Source organism: Urocampus carinirostris, chromosome 11 (genome assembly GCF_059441175.1).
Source record: "Urocampus carinirostris isolate Australia breed hairy pipefish chromosome 11, RoL_Ucar_1.0, whole genome shotgun sequence".
NCBI lineage: Eukaryota > Metazoa > Chordata > Actinopteri > Syngnathiformes > Syngnathidae > Urocampus > Urocampus carinirostris.
This window is the reverse complement of record NC_142359.1, coordinates 2229983-2252647: the sequence shown is the minus strand read 5'-3', so window position 1 is coordinate 2252647 and position 22665 is coordinate 2229983. Positions and strand designations below refer to the sequence as shown.

The 22665-nt window shown below is 41.9% G+C and overlaps 2 protein-coding genes across 3 annotated transcripts in view; both read right to left on the bottom strand.

Annotated features, from left to right (window-relative positions):
* Positions 1 to 17048, bottom strand: part of xpot (exportin, tRNA (nuclear export receptor for tRNAs)) — a 31139-nt gene extending 14091 nt beyond the window's left edge. The window contains exons 1-11 of the mRNA XM_088347796.1: positions 16894 to 17048; positions 15216 to 15455; positions 15060 to 15142; positions 13527 to 13583; positions 13391 to 13460; positions 11598 to 11816; positions 7826 to 8010; positions 4040 to 4208; positions 2945 to 3181; positions 159 to 197; positions 33 to 95 (exon numbers count right to left, since the gene is read on the bottom strand). Coding sequence (XP_088203922.1) covers positions 33 to 95; positions 159 to 197; positions 2945 to 3181; positions 4040 to 4208; positions 7826 to 8010; positions 11598 to 11816; positions 13391 to 13460; positions 13527 to 13583; positions 15060 to 15142; positions 15216 to 15305 — 1212 coding nt within the window. The 5' untranslated portion in view covers positions 15306 to 15455; positions 16894 to 17048. The remainder of the gene's footprint in view (positions 1 to 32; positions 96 to 158; positions 198 to 2944; positions 3182 to 4039; positions 4209 to 7825; positions 8011 to 11597; positions 11817 to 13390; positions 13461 to 13526; positions 13584 to 15059; positions 15143 to 15215; positions 15456 to 16893) is intronic.
* A 994-nt stretch (positions 17049 to 18042) lies between these two features.
* Positions 18043 to 22665, bottom strand: part of cog5 (component of oligomeric golgi complex 5) — a 32670-nt gene continuing 28047 nt past the window's right edge. The window contains exons 21-22 of one of the 2 annotated variants that reach the window (XM_088348177.1): positions 21322 to 21401; positions 18043 to 20644 (exon numbers count right to left, since the gene is read on the bottom strand). In XM_088348177.1, the coding sequence (XP_088204303.1) occupies positions 20515 to 20644; positions 21322 to 21401 (210 nt within the window). In that variant the 3' untranslated portion in view covers positions 18043 to 20514. Of the gene's footprint in view, positions 20645 to 21317; positions 21402 to 22665 lie in introns of those variants that run through there. The other variant, XM_088348178.1, reaches the window with a different exon arrangement.

Genomic DNA, 22665 nt, shown 5'->3' with positions numbered 1-22665 from the left:
CATGCGTGGCACGTGACGGGACGTGAAAATACCTCGTTGTCGAAATTGTACTCGTCGTCGTACGTCAGCTTCTTGATGACGGCCAACATGATTGCCTGCTCATAGAAAGACCATGAGCCGTGTCTCACACGTCAACAACTCCAAGCACACACACTCACCTCCACGTTGTTTTTCTGACTGTCGTTCAGCTCGGGCAGCTGTCAATCACATAAGAGTGAGTTAGAGCAATGTTTTTTCAACTTTTTTAAGTTAAAGCACATAAACGGAAACACTACCAGACATTGAAGATCGAAATTTAACAGGGCAAACTAGACGGGAACGCTAACACACACTGGAGATCTAAATCAGACAGAACAAAAATAGACAGCAACGATACTGGAGATCGATATTAAGCAGGGCAAACTAGACGGGAACGCTACAAGACACTAGAGATCGATATCAAACAGGACAAAAATAGACAGGAACGATAACGGAGATCGATATTAAACAAGACAAAATAGACGGGAACGATACCGGACAAGAAACACAAGCAGGAAACCGGGCAGGGTCTAAACCCAGAGGTTCGTTGACGGACTGACAAAGGGTGAGTGAGAGCACCAAGCTCAAATAGGAGGGAAGCCAATAAGTCAATGAGCCGCAGCTGGCCCCAAAGCTGCGTTGATGCTGTTATGGACTTTCCGAACAAATTTCAACATGTTACCTAGTGTTTTCTTTTATTGATGTTTACTATTGTTTGTGTACTGTAACTCAATGCTAAATCTATTCCACCCTGGTCATCCTGGAAGGGAAATGACCACTTGTGAGGCCCCTTCAAGGTTTTTGTTTCCCTCACGCTGAGGTTTTGAGTTTTTCCTTGCCCGCATGTTGGTTTAAGATCAGGCGCTGGTGTCATTGTAATCCTGTGCAGTCCTTTGAGACATTTCTGTGATTAAGGGAGTCATAAATGTGACTTGACTTCTTTCATCGAAAACATCTGAGTACAACCCCTATAGAAATACACAAATAAAAGTATTAACGATTGAATTGAAGACATAGGCTACAACAAGGGTTTCCAGAATTTTCAGAAAGCGGACTAGATTTGGTAAGCTGAAAATGTCTGAGGTCCGATTATTGAGCCTGGCATTCTTTGAACAGTTTTCATAAATTCAACAGCCGTCAAAGGCTTGCAGTGCTTGGCGATCGGCAGTGCTTGGCGATCGGCATTGCGACCTCCTAGCTTGCCTTTGTGGCATTTTCCATTGACTCGCGAAGTCGTTCAGCTTTCAGTTGCTTCACTGTTTCCATTTTTTTGTAGTCAGCATGTTTCTTATAGCAGTGCCTTTTGATATTATATTCTTTGACAAAAGCCACGGTCTCTCGGCAAATTAGGCAGACACAGTTGCTTCGAATTTTGGTGAAAAAAATACTCCCATTTTCACCTCTATGTGAAGTGGCAGCCCTCACAGTCAACTTTCTTTTTTTTTTTCTTTTAACTACAGTCAGCATGTCAGAAATTGGCTAAAATTCTCACAGAAAGCTAAGGGGCAAGGTGGCCATTATTTCATACTGCAGTCAACATTTGACAGATGGAGGAAGCCAGTAAAAATGTGATCACGGGCTGGAACTGGCCCCCAGGCCAGACTTTGGACATGCCTGAGCAACAATATAGCCTAAACTAAAAACGTAGGCTGTTGTGATCCAAATGTCTTTAATGGGAATCAATCTATTTGTGGCGGTAGTGACTCACGTAGAGATGAATATTTTCACAAAAATATTGACAAAGACATTTTTAAGCTATTTTCGTCTTCATCTGGATTCAAGTCTTAATATTCTCATGTGCCAATGAACGTGGTAAAAATAAAGGGACTGCAGTTCCTCATCTCAAAGCATGAGATGATTCTCTACTAGCGCACGAACATTGTAGTTTTAGGAAATCAGTTTATTGTATTTTCCATTTTAGTCAAATAAGAAAATTCATCAAGCAAAAAAGATTGAGAGATTGAGGAAAGAGAAAATAAATGAGCAAAATTCTAGCACTGGATTTTAAAGGGGTTGTTTTCATGGCACCATTTAACTTTCCATCTTTGCAACATTGCTCTCAGTCGGATGAGAGATTATAATTCATGCGTTTGTTGACTGCAATGCCCTACTCTCCGGTCTCCCGAAATCCAAAATCAAGAGCCTTCAGCTGGTACAAAATGCTGCGGCAAGGCTTTTAACTAAGAAAAGAAAGTTTGATCACATGACCCCGATTTGAGCTAACCTGCATTAGGTCCCAGTTAACTTAAGATGTGATTTGAAAGTTCTGTTGGTAGTATACAAAATCATGCATGGACTTGCTCCCTCATTTCTTTCAGATTTAATATCCCCCTATGTTCCGGTCCGGAGCCTTCGCTCTGAAAACGCTGGTCTACTAGTTATCCCAAGAGCCAAGAAGAAATTTTCTCCATTCGGGCCCCGGTGCTGTGGAATGCTCTTCCCCCCGAGATTCGGTCTGCAACCTCAGTGGAAATGTTTAAATCTAAGCTCAAAACACACTATTATTGTATAGCTTATGAATAACCTATATTTTATGTTGAGAATATCTGTGTATTATTTGCCCTCATGTGGGTTTTAGATCAGGGGATGGTATCATAATAGTCTGTGGTTTGCAATATTCTTTGATCTGTGCAGCCCTTTGAGACTCTTTGTGATTAAGGGCCAAATAAATAAACAGGACTTGATTTGATTTGCTTTTCTTAAAGTGCAATGCAAATAGCAATCTGCTGCCACCCAATGTTCCGGGAAAAAGTAGTTTTATGGATAGGCGATCAAACAGATACTCAAACATTGTCGGATTGTTGCAGATAAATTATTTGTAGTCAATAATTAGATGAAATTGGACTGTTTTCCGCAGCACACCAGACAAAGTCTCGACTGGTTGAGAAGCATTAAGACAAAGAACAAACCGTTCGGGATGAGGTACCTGTTTGAGGACGTGCAGGTACTCGTAGCAAAAAGTCACCACGTTGGCGGAGATGTCGTCGTCTGGGTGCATGAGGAGGCGGAGCACCAGAGTCACTTTGGCCTCCAGTGCCTCCAGGGCGGCGCCGGCGTCCTCGGCGCTGCCGGCCTTGGCCAGCTTGGTCCAGCTCAGGACCAGACTCTGGCCCATCCCATTGACCAGGCGCGAGAACTTGGCCAGGAAGTCCACATCTTCCTCCTTCGAGAAGCACCAGCCAGAACGCGTGAACACCACATGAAGCAACTTCGACCCGGTTATCGCAAATCCGTTTTTTGAACAGTGGTCACTCTTTATACCAGCACCTACGCAAAGTTTGGTTTTACAGGGTTCGTACACATTTTCATGGCCAAATCCAAGCACTTATAAGGCCAATTCTTCAATATCTCCAGGACCTTCAAAGGAAGAAGTCCAGTGTTGATCTAAAGAACGTTTTCTTCTTGTTGGCTTTGATGAATCTTACTGTGGGGTCCAAGTAGCAGGCCACTGATGTGTGGGAGAGCTATGAATTGGCCAACGGTAGAAAAAACATCAGGCAAAGACTTGTTAAATTTTTAAACAGCTGTAGCAGGGAGAGTCGCGGGAGGACAAGCAACTGGCTCGTTCTCGCTCACCGTACACACACACTCTGGGTCAGGAAAAGTACTGGTATGTTTAAACAAAGACAAAAGACCACCTCCATGGAAAAGCACCAACACCTTTAAACAAAGACAGCAAGACTAAGAAACGGTCAAAAGGAACATCAACTGATTAGAAATACACACCTTGAGCAAATACGTTTAGGCCTACTTATACCTTTTAATTTATTCTTCATTTATTGCGTGGTCTATTTGGTGTGACAGCCAAGAAACATGGCAACAATTTCAAGCACTTCACCTAAAATTCAAGCATTTTTGAATGAATGAATGAAAGATTTTCAAAGATTAAGCACCCATACGAACCCTGTGTAATGCGTGTTTTTTTTCGAGCCAGACAGCAGCTAAACATGGCAAGGTTTTCAAGCACTTCACTTAAAATCCAACCCTAAAATTCAGCAGAACAATCGGGACGGGGGCCGACCTGCTCGATGTAGAAGAAACCCGCCGACTGCAGCACCTGAGCCAGCGACTCCACCAACTTGGTCTTGTCTACGGGGTCCATGCCCTTGTTGACGATCTCCAGCAGACAGTCGCAGGCCTCCTCGCGCAGTTCCTCCACCGACATGTGGCTGAGGAGAAGGTCCACGAACCTGCCGCCACATGTGTAGCACGTCAGCTAAAACCTTGTCTAGGGTTGCCGTAAATATGACATGTACGTAGTGAAGGATTTTATACATTCTACTATAAAGGATTTTATACGATTAAATACAAGTTACATTTATTGAGTGCAATGAAGATTTTCACTGAGTTGGCTTAAGTCTAATGACAGGTCACGCTGATTCAAATGCAGAATATTTTGTCTAGTTCTGTTGCTATAAGGACTCTGACGGAGGACGGCAGGCATTGTTTTGATAAACGCTCTGCTGTTATGAGTTTTTCAGACATAGCGACGCTCTTTTAAGAAATGGTGGAGCCCACGTGGGGGCTTTCCAGGCACGCCAATGGGAGGAGCCGGCACACCAGCTTGCGGGAAAAACGTGGGTCGAGAGGAGAGAACGAGATAGGAGGCTTGACAGAGACTCGAACGACACCAATTCGATTAATTCCTAACAGTAGCTACATTCACTCGAAATGTGTAGAAAACTTAAAACCAGAAGCGAAGCAAAGAGACCTTCATTTGTTCTGCTTCTGTATTCACTTTAGGTGTGTGTGTCGATTTGAATGATATTTTTACTCATCTGTGCACCTCATTGTTTGCACTGTATTCAAATTTTGCACTTTATGACTGAAAATTTGAGTCAAGACCCAAGCGCACAAAAACTGGGAGCGTCTCTTGAAACAGTGGTGAGCGACATCAATCCCAAGAGTGGCAACCAAACCATTAAAGAACACTCCCAAAACCAAATCAAGTGACATTCTGCTGGCTTTCCGGCAACACATTTTAATAAATTGGCTAATGGAATAATAATAATAATAATAATAATAATAATAATAATAATTTCCTTTGTATTGTCATTCTTTGTAACAATGTACATAGAACGAAATGTCGATACACCTGACCCGTTGTAGCGAGTCGGTGCAGCCGCAGCCAGAGGGCGCCGCCATTATACCAATTAGGTATGTGTCGGTCGAGGCGCGAACCAGCGACCTCCCAGTCTCAAAGCCGGCACACTACCATCTAGGCTACTGAGCTGGATATTGGTAAGGTTGCACGGGCCACGCTTGTTGTTTTTACAACAATGGTTTCTCTTTTCTTACATAAATTTCACAATTAGTGCAGTGTTTTTCAAGGCTTTTTGAACCAAAGTACACTTTTATTTATAAAAAAGTTCTGAGGCACGCCGTCCGTCTAAAATGTTTGAAAATAAAATGATGTCAAATATTTCACTATACTACCTCATAAGAAAATAATACTTAAAATAAAAAAGAATGATGTGCTTTATTTATGTTTTTATTCTTTTACAGTGCAATCTTAAACCGCTTTGTTAAACAAAGTTATTAAATGTACTGTGCTACCTCATGAGCAGATAATTAGTATATAAAAATCTACTGCCACCTACTGATATGGATGACTATTACAGTTCCTTGTCTGAAGATAGCAAAAATACTGAAAAATGGCTTGATTTTTTGGGAAAGATAAAATTCGGCAAATTCCAGCGGCACACTAGACAAGGTCTCACGGCACACTGGTTGAAAAACACTGAATTAGTGGATATGTTCCATTGGTTGGACGATACAGAACTGTATTTAATCACACTTTTTAGTAGAAGTACAATGTTGGCAAAAAGATTGTTTTGATATTTTTGCTAATTATTTAAATGTAAGACAGGCGCAATTAAAGAGACCTGGGGCGGCAGTGGCTCAGGAGGTAGAGCTCGTCTTGGGATCAAGAGATCGCAGTTCGAATGCCGGCTTCTCTGTGTTACATGTGGAAGTCTCCTTGGGTAAGACACTGAACCCCTAATGCCCCCAATAAGCAGGTTAGCACCTTACATGGCTGCAAGGCCGCTATTGGGAAGTGTGAAGCACATTGTAAAGCGCTTTGGGAAGTCTTCATTGACTTGAAAAGCGCTATAGAAATGCAGATCATTTCATTTTTCCTTCTTATCCCTTTTTCTTTATTTCGTTCTACTTTTCTTTTTTTCTTGCATTTTTTCAAAATTTGTTCTGTAGTTTCATCTTTTTCTTTTATTTGTTACTTCATTTTCTTTTTTTTTTGCTTTTTCTTTGTCTACTTTTCCCTGCGGTTTTCTTTTCTTCCTGTTCACATTTTTCCGCTTTTCCCTTTTAAAGTCATTTTTGTGCATGGTTCGATCACCCCTCTCGAGGGATATGACGTGCGTGGGTAGGTAGAGATAGAGATATATAGAGATAGAGATACAGAGAGAAAGATATCTAGAGAGAGACAGATATAGAGATATAGAGAGACATAATAACTGGCAATTTATGGATGAAAGCAACAAAAACAATCTGAAGAGGCCTTTTGTTGAGCAGGTTCTCTAAACAAAGACACAAACTTGACGTAGTCACAAATGTAGGAACGGTCTTGAAGCTACTAGGTAGTCTAACTGTGAAGGTGATGGGTAAATCACACTCGTCTCTCAATATTTTCATGTCTTCTATCTATCTACCCTGGTCATATCCCTCGAGAGGGGTGACCGACAGCAAGACAAACGCATACAGAATAAACAAATTAAAGGGGAAAAAGTAGCAAAAAACAAAGATAGAACTATTTTTAGACCATGGCCAAACCAAATGCCTTAACACCCTAACAGGTTGGGCACCTTGGCACCTAAGTTGGTCATGCTTTCGTCCCTCACTCAAATGGGACACGAGAAAGCGGCCATGTCACTCACACTCTTCTGTTCAACAGCAGGTCCCGACAGCTTTTGCTGGTTTACCCCTGCCGCATCATAGAAACCGTCCAAGTATCCCACTATCCTTTCACAACACCTCTTCACTTATTCCTATCACCAACGAGAGCTCTAGCTTCCATTATATTTAGACCTCTTTCCTGTCTTCCATGTCTGAGTGATAAGAAAAAATACAATTTTTAAGCAATCTCCTCTATCCATCAAGCCGAGAGCTACTTTTAGATACTATCTAGCGCCAAGGGCTACAAATTTACAGTTGGATTTGTATTTCTAAAATAAAAACTTATCACGCTATGTTATTAAAATGTTATAACCAGGTCAATAATTGGAAGGAGGGTTAAATAGTCCTTATCAACCCCCCCAAAAAAAATCACAAAGACCAAGCACTAACAAGCTGTTTTTAAAACTGGTCCGCAGGCACCTCAGCTGTGCAGTATGTGTCATATTAAGCTCGTGTTGTCACCAGGGTTGGGTAGGGTTACTTTAACTGGATTACTTTTGGATGACTCCAATACCAAATATGCTCATAAAAGACAAAAGAAACGAAATAGGAATAAAATGACTCCATTTTGTGCAGGCTTGGGGAGTAACGGAACACATGGAAGGGCAAAAATGATGTTGGCAAGCTGTCTGGATTGATTTTCATTTTCTTTCTGTCGCATTTTATGTTAGTTTTGCCGGAGATCAAAGCCAGGAGAGAAAGCTTACCACGTGTTGGGAGTCATCATTTTATTCCTATTTCGTTTCTTTTGTCTTTTATTAACATATTTGGTATTGGAGTAATCCAAAAGTCATTGAAAGTAATCCAGTTAAAGTAACCCTAGCCAAACATGGTTATCAGAATAGCGTTCGACAAAAATTTGTGTGAGGAGAAATTCTTAACGGTGACGCACCGCTGGTTGGCGATAAGTCCCAGGTCGATCCAGGACACGTAGGCCCCGACCACTTCCAGGCACTGGCAGGTGAGCTCCGGGTGGCTCTGCTGGTACGTCTGCAGGATCTGGAACCAGGACTCCACCAGACTGGGGATGCACTGCTCCCGCATGGCGTCCTTGATCAAAGTGTTCCGTCGGGATGCCTGGACAGATGCCGGCGCATGGCGTGGGATATACAACTAAAATAACTTTTTTTTTCACAACTTACCTCTGAAAATTCGCAGCACAGAAAATGCAAAAACACAAATTGAAGACGATTATGTTGCAGTTTAGGCCCCTCAGAGGACAAAGTCGACGAGAATGAATTTGTGTTGTGTTGATAGTGAAGGATTATTATACATTTTACTATAAAAGATTTTATACGATTAAATACAAGTTACATTTATCGAGTGCAATGAAGATTTTCCACTAAGTGGGCTTCAGGTCACGCTGTTCCAAATTCGGAATGTTTTGGCTGGGGAATTTTGATAACGGGACAATGTTTGGAGAACAAGGCCCTGATGACGTAGAAACGCTCTGCTGTTTTGAGTTTCTCCAGACATCGAGGCGAGGGGGTGGACCCCACATGGGTTTTTTTTTCCTGGCACGCCCATGGGAGGAGCCGGCACACCAGCTTGCGGAGAGACGTGGGTCGAATAAGAAAGGCAGAAGAGAGGGAGCTTGACAGACTCGAGCGGCACTAATTCGGCCATATATTTGATGGAGTTCACTTAGTTAAATTATTTAAGAAATTAAATCTGCCCCCGTGTGGAAATGACGGTCTCCTTTCCATCAAGAAACGAGCGCGCATTGTTAAGAAAATATAGGTTGTGTTTGGTTAATGGAGTCAGATAACTCATTCGAACAATTTGGTAAACGATACACATTTTAATATTTAATTCCTAACAATAGTATGTTTTATTGTCATGATTACTGATGTGACTCAGCTGTGCCTGCTCCTTTAGCGGCAACTGCCTCAGACTCCGATTGGCTCCCTGTCCCTATTTAAACCCACTCCTTTCTGTCACCTGTTGTCAGTCCGTCTGCGAATCTCAGATTACTCTAGGCAAGCCTTTTTCGACCCTGACTCCCACCAGTTTTTGCTCCCGTCTGTTCCACTGCTTTGACCCGTTTTATGATCCTGACCATGTCTACTCTCCTCTCCTGGCTTTTGACTCGTTTCTGATCCCGACCACGTTTTTTGCTTTCCTGCCCCGGCTACTGACCCGTTTTCCGTTCCCAACACCGCCATCGCTCGCCACGGAAGACCCACTTCCGCGTTCAGAGCAACCTGCTTCCTGCGACAAGAAGTGGTTAGCGCGTGTGCAACACAGTTCTGAAGTTGTGAAATCGAACCTCCTGTGTGGAATTTGCGTGTTCTCCCCGTGCTTGCGTGGGTTTCCTCCGGGCACTCCGGTTTCCTCCCACATTCGAAAAACATGCATGTCAGGTTAATTGGCCTGTCTGAATTGTCCCTAGGTGGGAATTAGCGAGTGAGTTTTCCTAGCAACCGTTTCAGGGTGTCCCCTGCCCACTCCCCGAAGATAGCTAGGATGGGCTCCAGCACCCCCACGACCCTACTGAAGATAAGCGGTGTGGAGAATGGATGGACGGAAGACTTGGAGACCCCTACTTTGGATTATCAATTTAGTTTATATATATATATATATATATATATATATATATATATATATATAAAGCGGAAGTAGCCCAAGGAAGTAGAACACTCTTCTTGGGACCGAGAGGTCGCAGGTTTGATTCCTGGATCCTCCGAGTTACATGTTGAATCGTACCTGGGCAAAACATGGAACCCCTATAAGTAGGCAGGTGATTTACCCATGTGTGTGAATAGAATAGAATATACCTTTATTGTCATGGTTACAAAATGGGTTGAACATATTGTGTGAACAAAATTGGACGTGGCACTCCAGTTCACATTTTACAGTGAAGCATATTATAAAACTTTTTGGGAGGTCTTCAGTGACTTGAAAAGCGCTATAAGCAGGGATGAAGCTCCTGGGTTTTAAGCAATTTACTTGTCCAAAACCATGCTTGAACTAATCATTTAAGTAACATCTTTAGAGGATTTAAATAACAAAATCATTTGCCCACAGATCTGATTTTTTTTTGTAAATACTGCAAGATCAGTGATAAGGTCTTTTCTTCTGAATTGTTGGATGGCAGACTTCTTCCATTCTCGACGAGGTCTTAGCGGCTAATAATGCTAACAAGCGAGTACGTTTAGCGAGACGTAATATATCCGTAAGGCCAGCATTGGCTAGCAGCATTAAGGGCAAAGAACTGAAATCTCATTGGATTGGAGAGAGATGGACACATTCGAGCCCAATCAAATTTCAGTATACTGAATTCCGTGTCACCCCGACATTGTATGAGGAAATGTTGCCCCGACTCAAGTGATTTGAAAATAAAAGTACGCTTTAAAAATCAATAAAAGAAGTATACATACCGTAAATTCCGGACTATAAGCCGCTACTTTTTCCCCCAAACGTTCAACCCTGCGGCTTATTCAGTGATGCGGCCAATTTATGTCATTTTTCTAACGGCCGCCAGCGGCGCTCGAGTACAAAACGTAAGATTTAGACCGATGGAATAAATGCGCCGAAAAAGACTGCAACTTCTTAGCTTGTGCACAAATTAAATAAGCGTAGAAATATCCTCATCATGCAAAATGCAAAAAGAAAGGCACATGACGCAGCTTTCAAGCTAAAAGCAATCGAGCAGTCCGATAAAGAAGGAAACAGCTGCTGCACGTAAACTTTACTTTGCTAGCGTGTTTATGAATAAGGGAGCGTGGGACGACGTCTATATGACAGTCTCTTTCCCACACTGGGGAAGACGACTTTGATGACGTCAGTTATAAGGAGGAAGATGAGGACGGTTTACCGTGATTTTTACAAGTACGGTATGTTTTTTTTAACAGAGCCGTTTACTGTGCTACGAGCGTGTTGCTAGTAGCGTTTAACTACCCTTCACAGGCACAGTTTGGGATGAAAGTTGTAACATTATTATTAAAGCTTTGAAAACTCTCTAGGTGTAACGTCTTTCTTTGTAAATATGTGTAACCATGTATAATATATATTTGCAACTGTATATTTTTGTAATGTATTTATTTTAGAGACTTATTCTGATATGTTTTCCACGGGCGAATCAAAAAGAAGGGGCGAAAACAACGGGGGCTGACGGGAAGTGGAGTAAAGGTGAGACGTGCTTATGGACGCAGCGGACAATGGTGGATATATATTTTTCCCACCTTTACCTTTGGAAATATACAATTTTTTTCCTTGGATTATTTTCAACGGGACCCGGACTCTGCAGGTCTGCATTTAACCTTAAGTACCGGTATCATGTTACGTTCATTTTGCCGGCTGTGGTTTTTGGACTGTGTACTTTATATTTAGTTACAATCGCTGGACTCAAAGTCAGGTTTGGTTTAAATTTGTGATTGTGTTACATGGTTTAAATGTGGGCGCATGCGGCTGATATACAGGTGCGGCTTGTGTAAGTACAAAAGCGGTTATCCTCTTAAAATGTGGTGGGTGCGGCTTATAATCAGGTGCGCTCTATAGTCCGGAATTTGCGGTACTAACTTAAAATACGTAAACTATGGAAAAAGTGAAAGCGAAAAAGTCGGAATTCCGACTATAGTCGGAAAAATCACATCCCTGTATAAGGGTAGTAAGCTAGGTCGTTCTGGGGTTCAAACAAGCAGTAAAAAAAGGGTGCTCGGTACCTCCGGCGCATGAAGGACGTCCCTGTCGACCACCTCGCCGTCGATGGCCATGAGCGTGCGCAGGTAGATGTCGACGCCGCGGGGGTCCGAGCCCACCAGCGCCAGGATGTCGAAGAAGAAATCGGGCCACAGCGCCGGATACTCGGCCACGAAGGTCAGCGCCAATACCTGCGCCGCTTTATTGCGCACGAACATCTTCTCCGGCTGCGCGCTCAGCAACTGGGGGCCCGAAAAAGAGTGCTTACATCACAAATACGGTATCGAAAGTAGACCAGATGCTCACTAGCGTGCCTACGCGGCGGCCATATTGGTCAGGTCAACGTCCGCTCATCACTCATTTTACAACCGATTTTCATGCGGGGAACTTTTTTGTCAACAACAATTGCTGAAAATACTAAACAGTAAAAAGGCATTTTTTTTAAATCACCACCTAAGAATTCATTAAAACAATTTATGAAAAACTATACAAGTTAGAAACTATTGCGTTGGATTTTTAACACATGATATAAAACTCGTTGAAACAAAACATTTACAATTCAAAAGCAGTGTTAAGGGGATTCCATTTTTTTAAAGCTTCTTTTATTTGAATTTTGCAAATCAAGGTAATAATCATTTGTGTGTGTGTGTATGTATATATATTATATATATACATATACAGTGTCTGAAATAAGGTCTGCCCGGACGCCCAGGGCGTGCATCTTTTACATCAAGCGTACAACTTACAAAATGTCTCTGCCCGGGTGGCCGACAATTTTTTCAAGAAAAAAAAAAAAGAGCCAAAAAAAAAAATATATATATATATATATATATATCGAAATTTTCGTTTTGTTTGGCAGTTTCCATACTCGGCAGCCAATCGGAAGCCTGCATCGAATAACTTCCTGCTTCCAGACTTTCCCGAGCGTGATAAGGTCGCGCATTTGCATATCGTCTTCCAGTAGACGCACAGAGAACGTAAGAAAAACAGAGAAGTGGTTAGGAATCAAGCCGAAACCTCAGCCCCAGAAGAAAGATTCAAAAGAAGCTAACCAAATGGATGACGCTACAAAACGTAAAGGTACATTAAAAGCATGGTGGAAAGAGGAGTTCACGTGGCTTGTAGCAAACATTGCATGAATGAAGATGAGTAAATACAGGTACATACTGATGGAAAACAGCGATGTCAAATACATGCAATGAATGTTATAAGTAGATTTATAACAAACTTAATATTAAAGTGTTGTTCTGTTATATATTCTGATAAATAAAAACGCTGGCAAAGGACTTTGATTGGGTGAGCAGTACAGGTGGGCGGATCCCTGCACACAGCGCAAGGCACTTCCTTCTCTCTCTCTCGCTCAGTGCAGTCTACACTCAAAGTGAATATGCTTATCGTTTGCAGTCATTTGTGACATTTTTACAAAAGAACTTTGCATGCACATTGTTTTGAAACAGTTATTCAGGACAAATTTCATGGAAAAAAATGGCCTCAAGACTCTTAACTGAAGGTGGAAGACAAATTGTAAATGGCATATTTACAATGATTTGGGACACAGGATTTGGCATTATTATCATTTCATACAGATGATGAGATCATCAAATGACACACAGTGAAATCAAATGTCCTGAAGAATTAGCTTTTGTCTAGTTTGGCAGTTTTTTCAATTTGGTCTGAAAAGATATGATGTGGCTCTCTCAATTTCTTTTTAAAATTTGTTTTGCTTTTATGGCTCTTTGGGTCTAAAAGGTTCCTGACCCCTGTCCTATATGGTCTATGGGTTGCATTTGAGGGTGGGTCGCACGGTGGAACTCACCTGAAACTGCAGCCACTTCATCAGCGACTCCCGGATGAGCTGCCGTTGGCCCCCGCTCAGCCCGCCGTGTCTGCGCCAAAGAGTCAGTCTTCAAGCGCCCTCTACAGTGTCGGCGGACCCGCTCCTTTCTCCTTACCTGAACTTCACCTGATGCTCCAAAACTTGGAAGCAGAAGAACTTGACGTGGTCGTCGCTGCAAAGCAGAGGGCGCAATGTCAGCAGGGGACTGATTTCCAAACACCGGGGCTGCAACTCGAGGTAAGATTTGGCCTAAAAACTCAGCCCGACCGTACCCGCGGGTATTAAAGCCGGCCTAGCCCGAGCCTGACAAATTAACGTGATTCGAGGGACCGACCCCGAGAAAACCTGAGTTCGCATATTTTATGATGCAGAGTAGCTGCGCAGATCCTCACAGAGAAAAAAAGGTAACACAGAAGGAGAGGGAGAGAAAGATGGAGAGTGGGGGAGAGAGAGAGTGAAAGAAAGATGGAGAGTGGGAGAGAGAGACAAAGAGTGAAAGGGGGAACAAGAATGAAAAGATAGGAGGAATAAAGAGACGGAGAGAGAAAGAAAGCAAGAGAGCGAGTAAGAGAAAAATGCAGAGAGAAAGAGAGACAATGAGAGGAAAAAAGAGAAATAAAACAGAGACAAAGAGCGAGAGAAAGAGAGACAAAGACCAAGAAAGAGAGTGAAAGAGACAGACAAAGAAAGAGTGACAGAATGATAGAAGAGAGACAAAGAGAGAAAGCGAGATAATATGTTGCCTCTCAGAAAAAAATAAGTTCTTCAATTCAAATCAATGCTTTTTACATGCCAACACAAGAGAGTAGTTTGCACAGTGCTGGGCCATCAGGGCTTATGAGGCCTCTGCTGTCCTAAAAATATCGGAATCATGTGATGTTCATTATATTGTTTCCACCCTTTCCCTCATATTGGTCTTAGATCATGGAATGGTGTAATAGTAGTCTGTGTAGCCTTTTAAGACCTCTTGTGATTAAGGGCTATAAAAATAAACATGATTTAAACATGACAAGACGTGGTGAAGAATTTTATACATTTGACTATAAAGGATTTTATACGATTAAATACAAGTAAGATTCATCGAGTGCAATGAAGATTTTCACTGAGTGGGATTCAGGTCACACAGTTCCAAATGCGGAATGTTTTGGCTGGGGAATTTGATAACAGAACTCTGACGGGGGGACGGCAGGCGATGTTTGGAGAACAAGGACCTGATGACGTAGAAACGCTCTCCTGTTTTGAGTTTCTCCAGACGTCAAAGCAAGGGGGTGGACCCCACGTGGGGGCTTTCCTGGCACGCCCATGGGAGGAGCCGGCACACCAGCTTGCGGAAAAAACGTGGGCCGAGGAGAGAAGCAGAAGATCGAGAGAGGAGGCTTGACAGAGACTCAAGCGACGCTAATTCGGCCATATCCGATGGAGTTCACTTAGTTAAATTATTTAAGACATTAAATCTGCCCCCGTGTGGAAATGCCGGTCTCTTGTTCATGTTTCCATCAAGAAACAAGCACGCATTGTTAGGTGAACGTAGGTTGTGTTTGGTTAAAGGAGTCAGATAACTCATTCGAAAAATTTGGTAAACGCTACATTTTAATATTGAATTCAGACTCCCACTAGCCCTCGAGACAGGAACGCTATTGCCCCCTACCTGTAGAGTCCTTTAGCGAGGGCCTGCGCACACACCTCCCAGGCGTCGTGCGACTCCTTGAGCTGCTCGAAGTACACCATCGCCTGAAGGACACGCACAACCAAAAGTGGCCTTAAGCATCAAACAGCGGTTCCCTTTCCGGGTGTAAATGCCCACCCTCTGGCGGTAGGGGGCGTCGGCGTTGGGGTCCAGCCCCAGCAGGGCCTGCTCGTCCATGCCGATGAGGGCGGCGGAGCGGCAGGCCATGGGTGGGCGGGTTAGCTCCTGTACTCGCGCTCCGTGCTCGTCTGCGGCGGCAGCCCGGCTCCTCTCATCTGGAGGAAAAGGATGGAATCGTCTTTATTCTCGTCGGTATCGACCTCGTGAATCAGGAGACATGAGCACTTCAGGGTAAACCTGTAAATAGGATAAATAGGCAAGAATATTTACAATGTAGTGCTTAGAGACTGGCGGCCTTAGTGCAATGAAAAAGAATACTGCTAGTGATCCCAAGAGCCAAGAAGAAATCCGACAGTGTTTTCCATTGGGGGCCTTGGTGCTGTGCAATGCTCTTCCCCCTGAGATTGGATCTGCAACCTCAGTGGAAATGTTTAAATCCAAGTTTAAACACACACTTCTATTCTATAGCATATGAATAACCTAGATTTTATGTTGACAATATCTGTGTATTATTTGCCCCCATGTCGGTTTTAGATCAGGGGATGGTGTCATCATAGTCTGTGGTATGCAAATGGTCTGTGGACTGTGCAGCCCTTTGAGACTTTGTGATTAAAGGCTATACAAATAAACTTGACTCATCTTGAGGTTTTTGAGATTTTCCTTGCCCTCATGAATGTTTTAGATCAGGGGATGGGGTCATAATAGTCTGTGGTTTACAATAATCTGTTGTTTGTGCAGCCCTTTGAGACTGTGATTAAGGGCCAAACAAATTAACATGACTTGAGGTTTTGGAGTTTTTCCTTGCCCTCGTGTCGGTTTTAGATCAGGGGATGGTGTCATAATAGTCTGTGGTTTACAATAATCTGTGGTCTGTGCAGCCCTTTGAGACTCTTTGTGATTAAGAGCCAAACAAATAAATGTGACTTGACTAAAACAGTTTTTGGACCAGTGGGACGCAGTAAATATGACACAGGGTCCCTTGAAGTGAAATCAGGGATCCTGCAGCTTTAGACACATTTTAATTGGTCTTTTTTAAGAATTTATGATTCCTTTTGAAATCAAATTTGAGACAAAGTCGACCAAAAACAAACCAAAAAACGGATACAACAAAAACAAAAAAAGGATGTTTACAGTACTCCATTGATCCGCAGTCTAAACTGGCAGATATCTACTAATTCCAAAAAACTCTTCTGCCACATGCATGGAGTATTTTTCTCATGAAAATTACTATTTGGTCCGATGTAAAACGTTTTGGAAATACATAAGATTTTCGAAAATTGGAGTGAAGACATTTTTCAGCAATGAATTCAATGCCAAGCAGTTGAGGGTGTCCACTGCCCGAAAAAATCTGGGATAGGCCCCAGCCTCCCCGCGACCCTACTGCTGATAATGTGCGCGTGTGGTTGACAGTTGCTAGCATGAGCTAACAGGAGCTGACCAAATGGAGCGTGACAGCCTCAGAACACTACTGCCCCCGACTTTTCATCCCAAACTATCCCGACAATAACAATAACCTCCAAAGAAGCCAAAAACCACCCTTCCAGATAAAATACCCCCGCCATTATCGCCCCCTTGTTTAATTGAGGTTCCAGTACTTTCTTCCCAAACTGCCTCGTTCCTTCCCGTCCTGCCTGCCGCCATTGAGTTTCTTCTGAAAAAAAGCGCACATACTGACCTTAAATCATGCGATATTTTCCATTTAGGGGGCTTCCCGAAAAATATCCAGCGTCGCCGAGTGCCTTTAGCTGAGATTCTATCCGACAAGCTTTTCCGATCTGCCGTCGTGCGGCGTGTCTACCCTTCACTTCCGGTTCACTGTGCCGGAAGTAGTTCTAGTTCTTCTTCGCTAGTAGTTAGCACGTTTCTCGGGGCACTGCTGCGGCCCCATAGTTTGATATTAAAATAAACCAGTTTACTGTATTAGAAGGATTCTAAGCGTTTATCTTTATAAATGATAATTTTCTTTTTTTGAGTATGTTTGTATTGCTGTCAGTCACCACTCTTGTGAGATGTGACCAGCGTAGATATATTGATACTTTTTTTTTTTAGAATATACCTTTATTGTCATTGTTACAAAATGGTTTGAACATATTGCGACAACGAAATTGGACGTGGCACTCCAGGTTCACATTTTACAGTGAGGATAAAATAGAATATACCTTAATGTCATTGTTACCACATGGGTTGAATATATTGTGACAACGAAATTGGACGTGGCACTCCAGTTCCACATTTTACAGTGAGGATAAAAGAAAACATAGAAGATAAAGGAACATAGAAGATGTGGATCTGGAGGGGGGTGTATGAGGGACAGACAGAGATGGTCAGATCCAGCTAGGTAGGGGGTGGGGGGGAAGCTGTACGCATGTTCAGGTCCAGTGTTTTACCCCCTGGTTACACAGTCCACGTATTGAATGAACTTGGGATATACAGTCCTTAAGCATGCCTGATTAAAGTCGCCGGCGACGATAAAAGCGCCGTCAGGGTGTGCAAGCTGCTGTTTATTGATAGCAGCGGGCAGGAGATTTAGCGCTATGCTAACGTTAGCATCCGGTGGAACGTAAGCAGCAATCACAACGACCACACTCTCTCGGTAGATAGAAGGGTCTACACCAGACCTGGGCACTCCGGTCCTGGAGGGCCGTATGTTCTGCATGATTTTTGAGGTTTCTCTGATCCAATACAGGTGATTCCAATCACCAGTATCATTAACGAGCACTTGCTAGCTTGCTAACGAGGTTATAATTTGTATCACCTGAGTTAAAGAAGAGCAAACTTCAAAATCTGGCAGGACGTATGGCCCTCCAGGACCGGAGTGCCCAGGTCTGGTCTACACGATAATGCTAGAAACTATTTATCGGGTGAACAGTGTGTTCTGGTGTTATTGCAGCACATAGTCCCCCACCCCTGATTTTACCGGAGTCTCTGTCTGTAAATAACTCTAAATAAAACAATTGAGGGACAATTTTAATAAGGAAAAACCTTAATACATTTTAGAGATTGTATATTCTATGTCGCCGTAACGAATGAAGGAAAATTTTATTTCGAACATTAGAAAATAAAAACAGGACAAAAACAATGACAACAACAAAATAATGTTACATAATATGTTCGAAAAGGGGTAGTAAGAAGCAAATGCTTATATTCCCTACTCCTTCATCTTCCCTATTAATTACATTCTATAGATAGCTCCTCTTGTGTCTAACATAACAAAGTCTCACAAATATACATATTACATAGGTCAGATATCAATAATTATAATAATAACAATAGTCACATATTTTATACACTAATCATCGTAGAACCCATCCCTCAACATCATAATGCCACTAGTCACTAAATACCATTGTGACACCAATGATAATAACAACAATAGTAATAATATTAATAATAACAGTATGATATAACAATAGCAACAATAACAACAAAGGTAAATATAGTTCTAAACGCATTATTCCCAATCTCTCGTATCTCTCATACCCCATTTTCTTCATCTCTGCATTCTGCCAGTAATGTTTTTTTGTATTTAAATTTAAACACTTTAATAGTTGGGCATTGTTTGATCTTGTAAATTGTTCCAAAGTTTGACTCCGCACGCAGAAACACACATACTTTTCCTGGTGGTTCTCACCTTTGGGATTATGAATTCACTACAGCCCCTTAAATTATAATTTCCTTCTTTCCGAATGAATAATTTACGGATGTTTTCTGGCACTATGTTTTTGTTGACCTTAAATAGCAGTTTTGAAGTAAAAAAATTTTACTAAATCCCCCAATTTTAATCATTTGGACTGCAGGATAAAAATATGAGTATGATCTCGATATCCTACACTGTGTATGGTTCTAATTGCACGTTTTTGGAGGATAAAAAAGGGGCTGGAGTCAACTTTTGTAATATTGGCCCCAGACTTCTGCACAATATGTTAAGTATGGCAGAACTAGAGAACAAAATAATGAATACGATTCATTATACCATATTTTCCGCACTATAAGGCGCACCTAAAAGCCTTTATTTTTTTAAAAGCTGACCATGCGCCTTATAATACAGTGCGCCTTATATATGGATCAATATTAATTCGCAAAGTCTTGCAACTAATGCAGCAGCCGCCGACTAGATTTCCCTCGAAGGTGAAGTCGTCCGTGGTGTATGCTGGGATTTATTTACCGGCGTTTCATTGGCTAACCAATGTGTCAATCATCATTTGAATCGATCACTATTGGCTAAAGTTATTCGGAGGTAAAGGGGGCAGATCTTTTTTATCATTTACAGGCTCGCATAGGCTAAGGCGCAAAAGCCTGCAATTGGCCGAAAAAGATGTGTCAATCATCAGTTGAATCAATCACTATTGGCTAAAGTTATTCGGAGGTAAAGGGGCGGATCCTTTTTATCATTTACAGGCTGGCATAGGCTAAAGCGGGAAAACAAAGCCTGCAATTGGCTGAAAAAGATGAATGTGAATAGCAAGTGTGGTTGTCTACGGCATAGAGGAAACATGTTAAACCATTCTGTATTTGTAAATATTTGATTCTCCTGGATTTACTACACTCACGGATATAAGAGGACCTTGGTTGCACATTATTAGTGAACACAACGACTTCGGTGAGCTACTCCGGCTATATATTTTCCCAGTATCTTGTTTCAGACTGAACTCGATGTTTCCGTGATAAGCGGTGCAGATAATGGATGGAATGGAGTGGCTATTTTTAAATTAAACTTAATTCCAAGTGTTTATTGTCATATGCACAGTAAAGTTGCGAGCGAAAAAGAAAATAGAAACTAAGGAATGGTTGGCATTTCTTGAATCCCAAGACTTCAACCTTCCGAATGATATTTGGAACGATGCATTTGAGTGACATCGTACGGACACCGCATCCGTACATGTCTGAGACACGTATTTGCAAGCTTTCGGAATGTTAAGGGGGTAATAAGTTGGACGGAACTATCTGACTGTTTTGTCCACGTTCCCATTGTAGCGCCTTATAATCCGGTGCGCCTTATGTATGTCAAAAAATAGGACCAAAATCTATTTTTTCGGGGTGCGCCCTATAACCCGGTGCGCCTTACAGTGCGGAAAATACGGTAGTTTAAAAGGAATTTGGATTATTAATTATTGAAATGCTTTTAGATACCTTAATTTGTATGTGTGTTTTCATCATGTTTCCGTCACGTGATACAGTCTGATATCGTCCACTGAGCGTGTCACAGTTATTCTAAAGGGAACTTCTATGAGTTGTATTAACCTCATTAGGAATGGAGAAGCAAAACTTGAAGTCCTTCAGAAACATATTCCATCGCTCAGTTGTCCGAGCCTTTCGTTTCCGACGAATTGGCTCTCTGCAACAGCTGGAGCATTATGGGATAGATGGGTGCGAATTCCTTGCCGTTCCGCACCCGGACCGACTGGACGTAGGCCTCCAAAGTACCCCTGTTGGAAAACGCAATTCAGCTTCTTACACCTGAGAACCATAGATTGGAAAAACTTTGCTGCTCGAAGTCATGGCATTATTTTTCGGATGCACTTACAACTGAGGCCAGCCTCCAAGCATATTCCCACGAAATATTGCTTATTTATTATAAAATATTGTTTTTTAAATCGCATTTTTCCCTTTCAAGTCTTTTATTACATGTTTATCCTGGACTGCGATAGAGATAGAGAGACAGAGACAGAGATAGAGAGCGAGAGAGATAGATATATAGATAGATAGAGATAGAGATATAGAGAGAGAGATAGAGAGTTGTATGGGGTATTTTGTATTCTTTATCTTATTATTTTCTTTTTCAACACAAGGATACTGCTAGAAATGTGAATTTCCCTACGGGGATGAATAAAGTATCTATCCATCTATCTATCCATCTAATAATGGGAAAATGTATTTTAGACCTTAAATCTTATATTGATAATCGAATAATAAAGGTGTCAACCAGTATAAACATTCACTATCTTACCATGTTTATCAGCCATCAACACAGTATTTAAGAAAAAATAAATCCTGAGACAAACCTTTAGCATGCATAAAACAGTAAACGGGGAAAATACAAAAAGACCTTTATAGTACAATGTGAAAAAAACATATCCGGATCCATGATGAGTGAAGCGATTACCTGATGAGAGCGAGACGGTCTTTCTCGGAAGGATGCTCGTCCATCCACTGGGAGTAACGTGTGACGGACCATTCGGCTCTCTGTCGATCACAAACCGTCAGTTGTGCAGGCAAGGTCGGATGCCGCAATCTTTTTTGAGTCACGTTCCCAAAGTCAAATAGTTTATTTCATAGCGTTGCCGTAAAATTGGCCTCCAATCGCAATTCAAAACCGTATTTGACTTTGGGCAAGATTTAGACATTGTGAAAGAGTTGTAAATAGTTAACTACTCTTTCTAGAAGTCCATCTGATTGTGCACATTTGCTCGTGATAATCACGCGGAAAAATGGATACCAGGTTGCATTTACGCAAGTTTATTTCGGCTCTGATCTAAATACACATCATAAATATGTGTAAATTTAATTGGCTAACCAATGTGTCAATTAACACTTGAATCAGTCACTATCGGCTAAAAATCTTTGGAGTCGAAGTTTTTTTATGATCCCGCCTTTATAGGCGATTGCAGGCTAAGGACTGAAAAAAGTTGCAATTGGTTGAAAGGTGTGTTAATCGAAAGGTCAGAGGCTAACGGCCACATTGGAAAACATTTTACGAATGTTTACTTTTAAAAGAGAATTATAAGGGCGAAACAAATTGATTACATGACCCCGATTTGAGCTAACCTGCATTGGCTCCCCGTTAGCTTAAGATGTGATTTGAAGGTTCTGTTGGTAGTATACAAAATCATGCATGGACTTGCTCCCTCATATCTTTCAGATTTAATCTAACCCCTATGTTCCGGTCCGGAGCCTTCGCTTTGAAAATGCTAGTCTAATAGTGATCTCAAGAGCCAAGAAGAAATCCGCAGGTTGGAGAGCATTCTCCATCGGGGCCCCGGTGCTGTGGAATGCTCTTCCCCCTGAGATTCGATCTGCAACCTCAGTGGAAATGTTTAAATCTAAACTTAAAACACACGTCTATTCTATAGCTTATGAATGACCTATATTTTATGTTGACAATATCTGTGTATTATTGTCCCTCATGTCGGTTTTAGACCAGGGGATGGTGTCATAATAGTCTGTAGTTTGCAATAGTCTGTGGTCTCTGCAGCCCTTTGAGACTCTTTGTGATTAAGGGCCAAACAAATAAACATGACTTGACTTGACAATTACAGCAAGGATCGCCAGACGATGCAGGAATGCTTTTGGGCGGATTTTTTTTTGTCTTTTATCTGTCGGCATTGTCGTGTGTTTCGGGATGAAATATTTTACGTGGTTTGATTCACTGGACTCTTGTGAATGTAACGAGACCATGTTTGTGAAGAATCGCTTCATGAGTTGAATACCACAGCACTTTTTGTGTGAG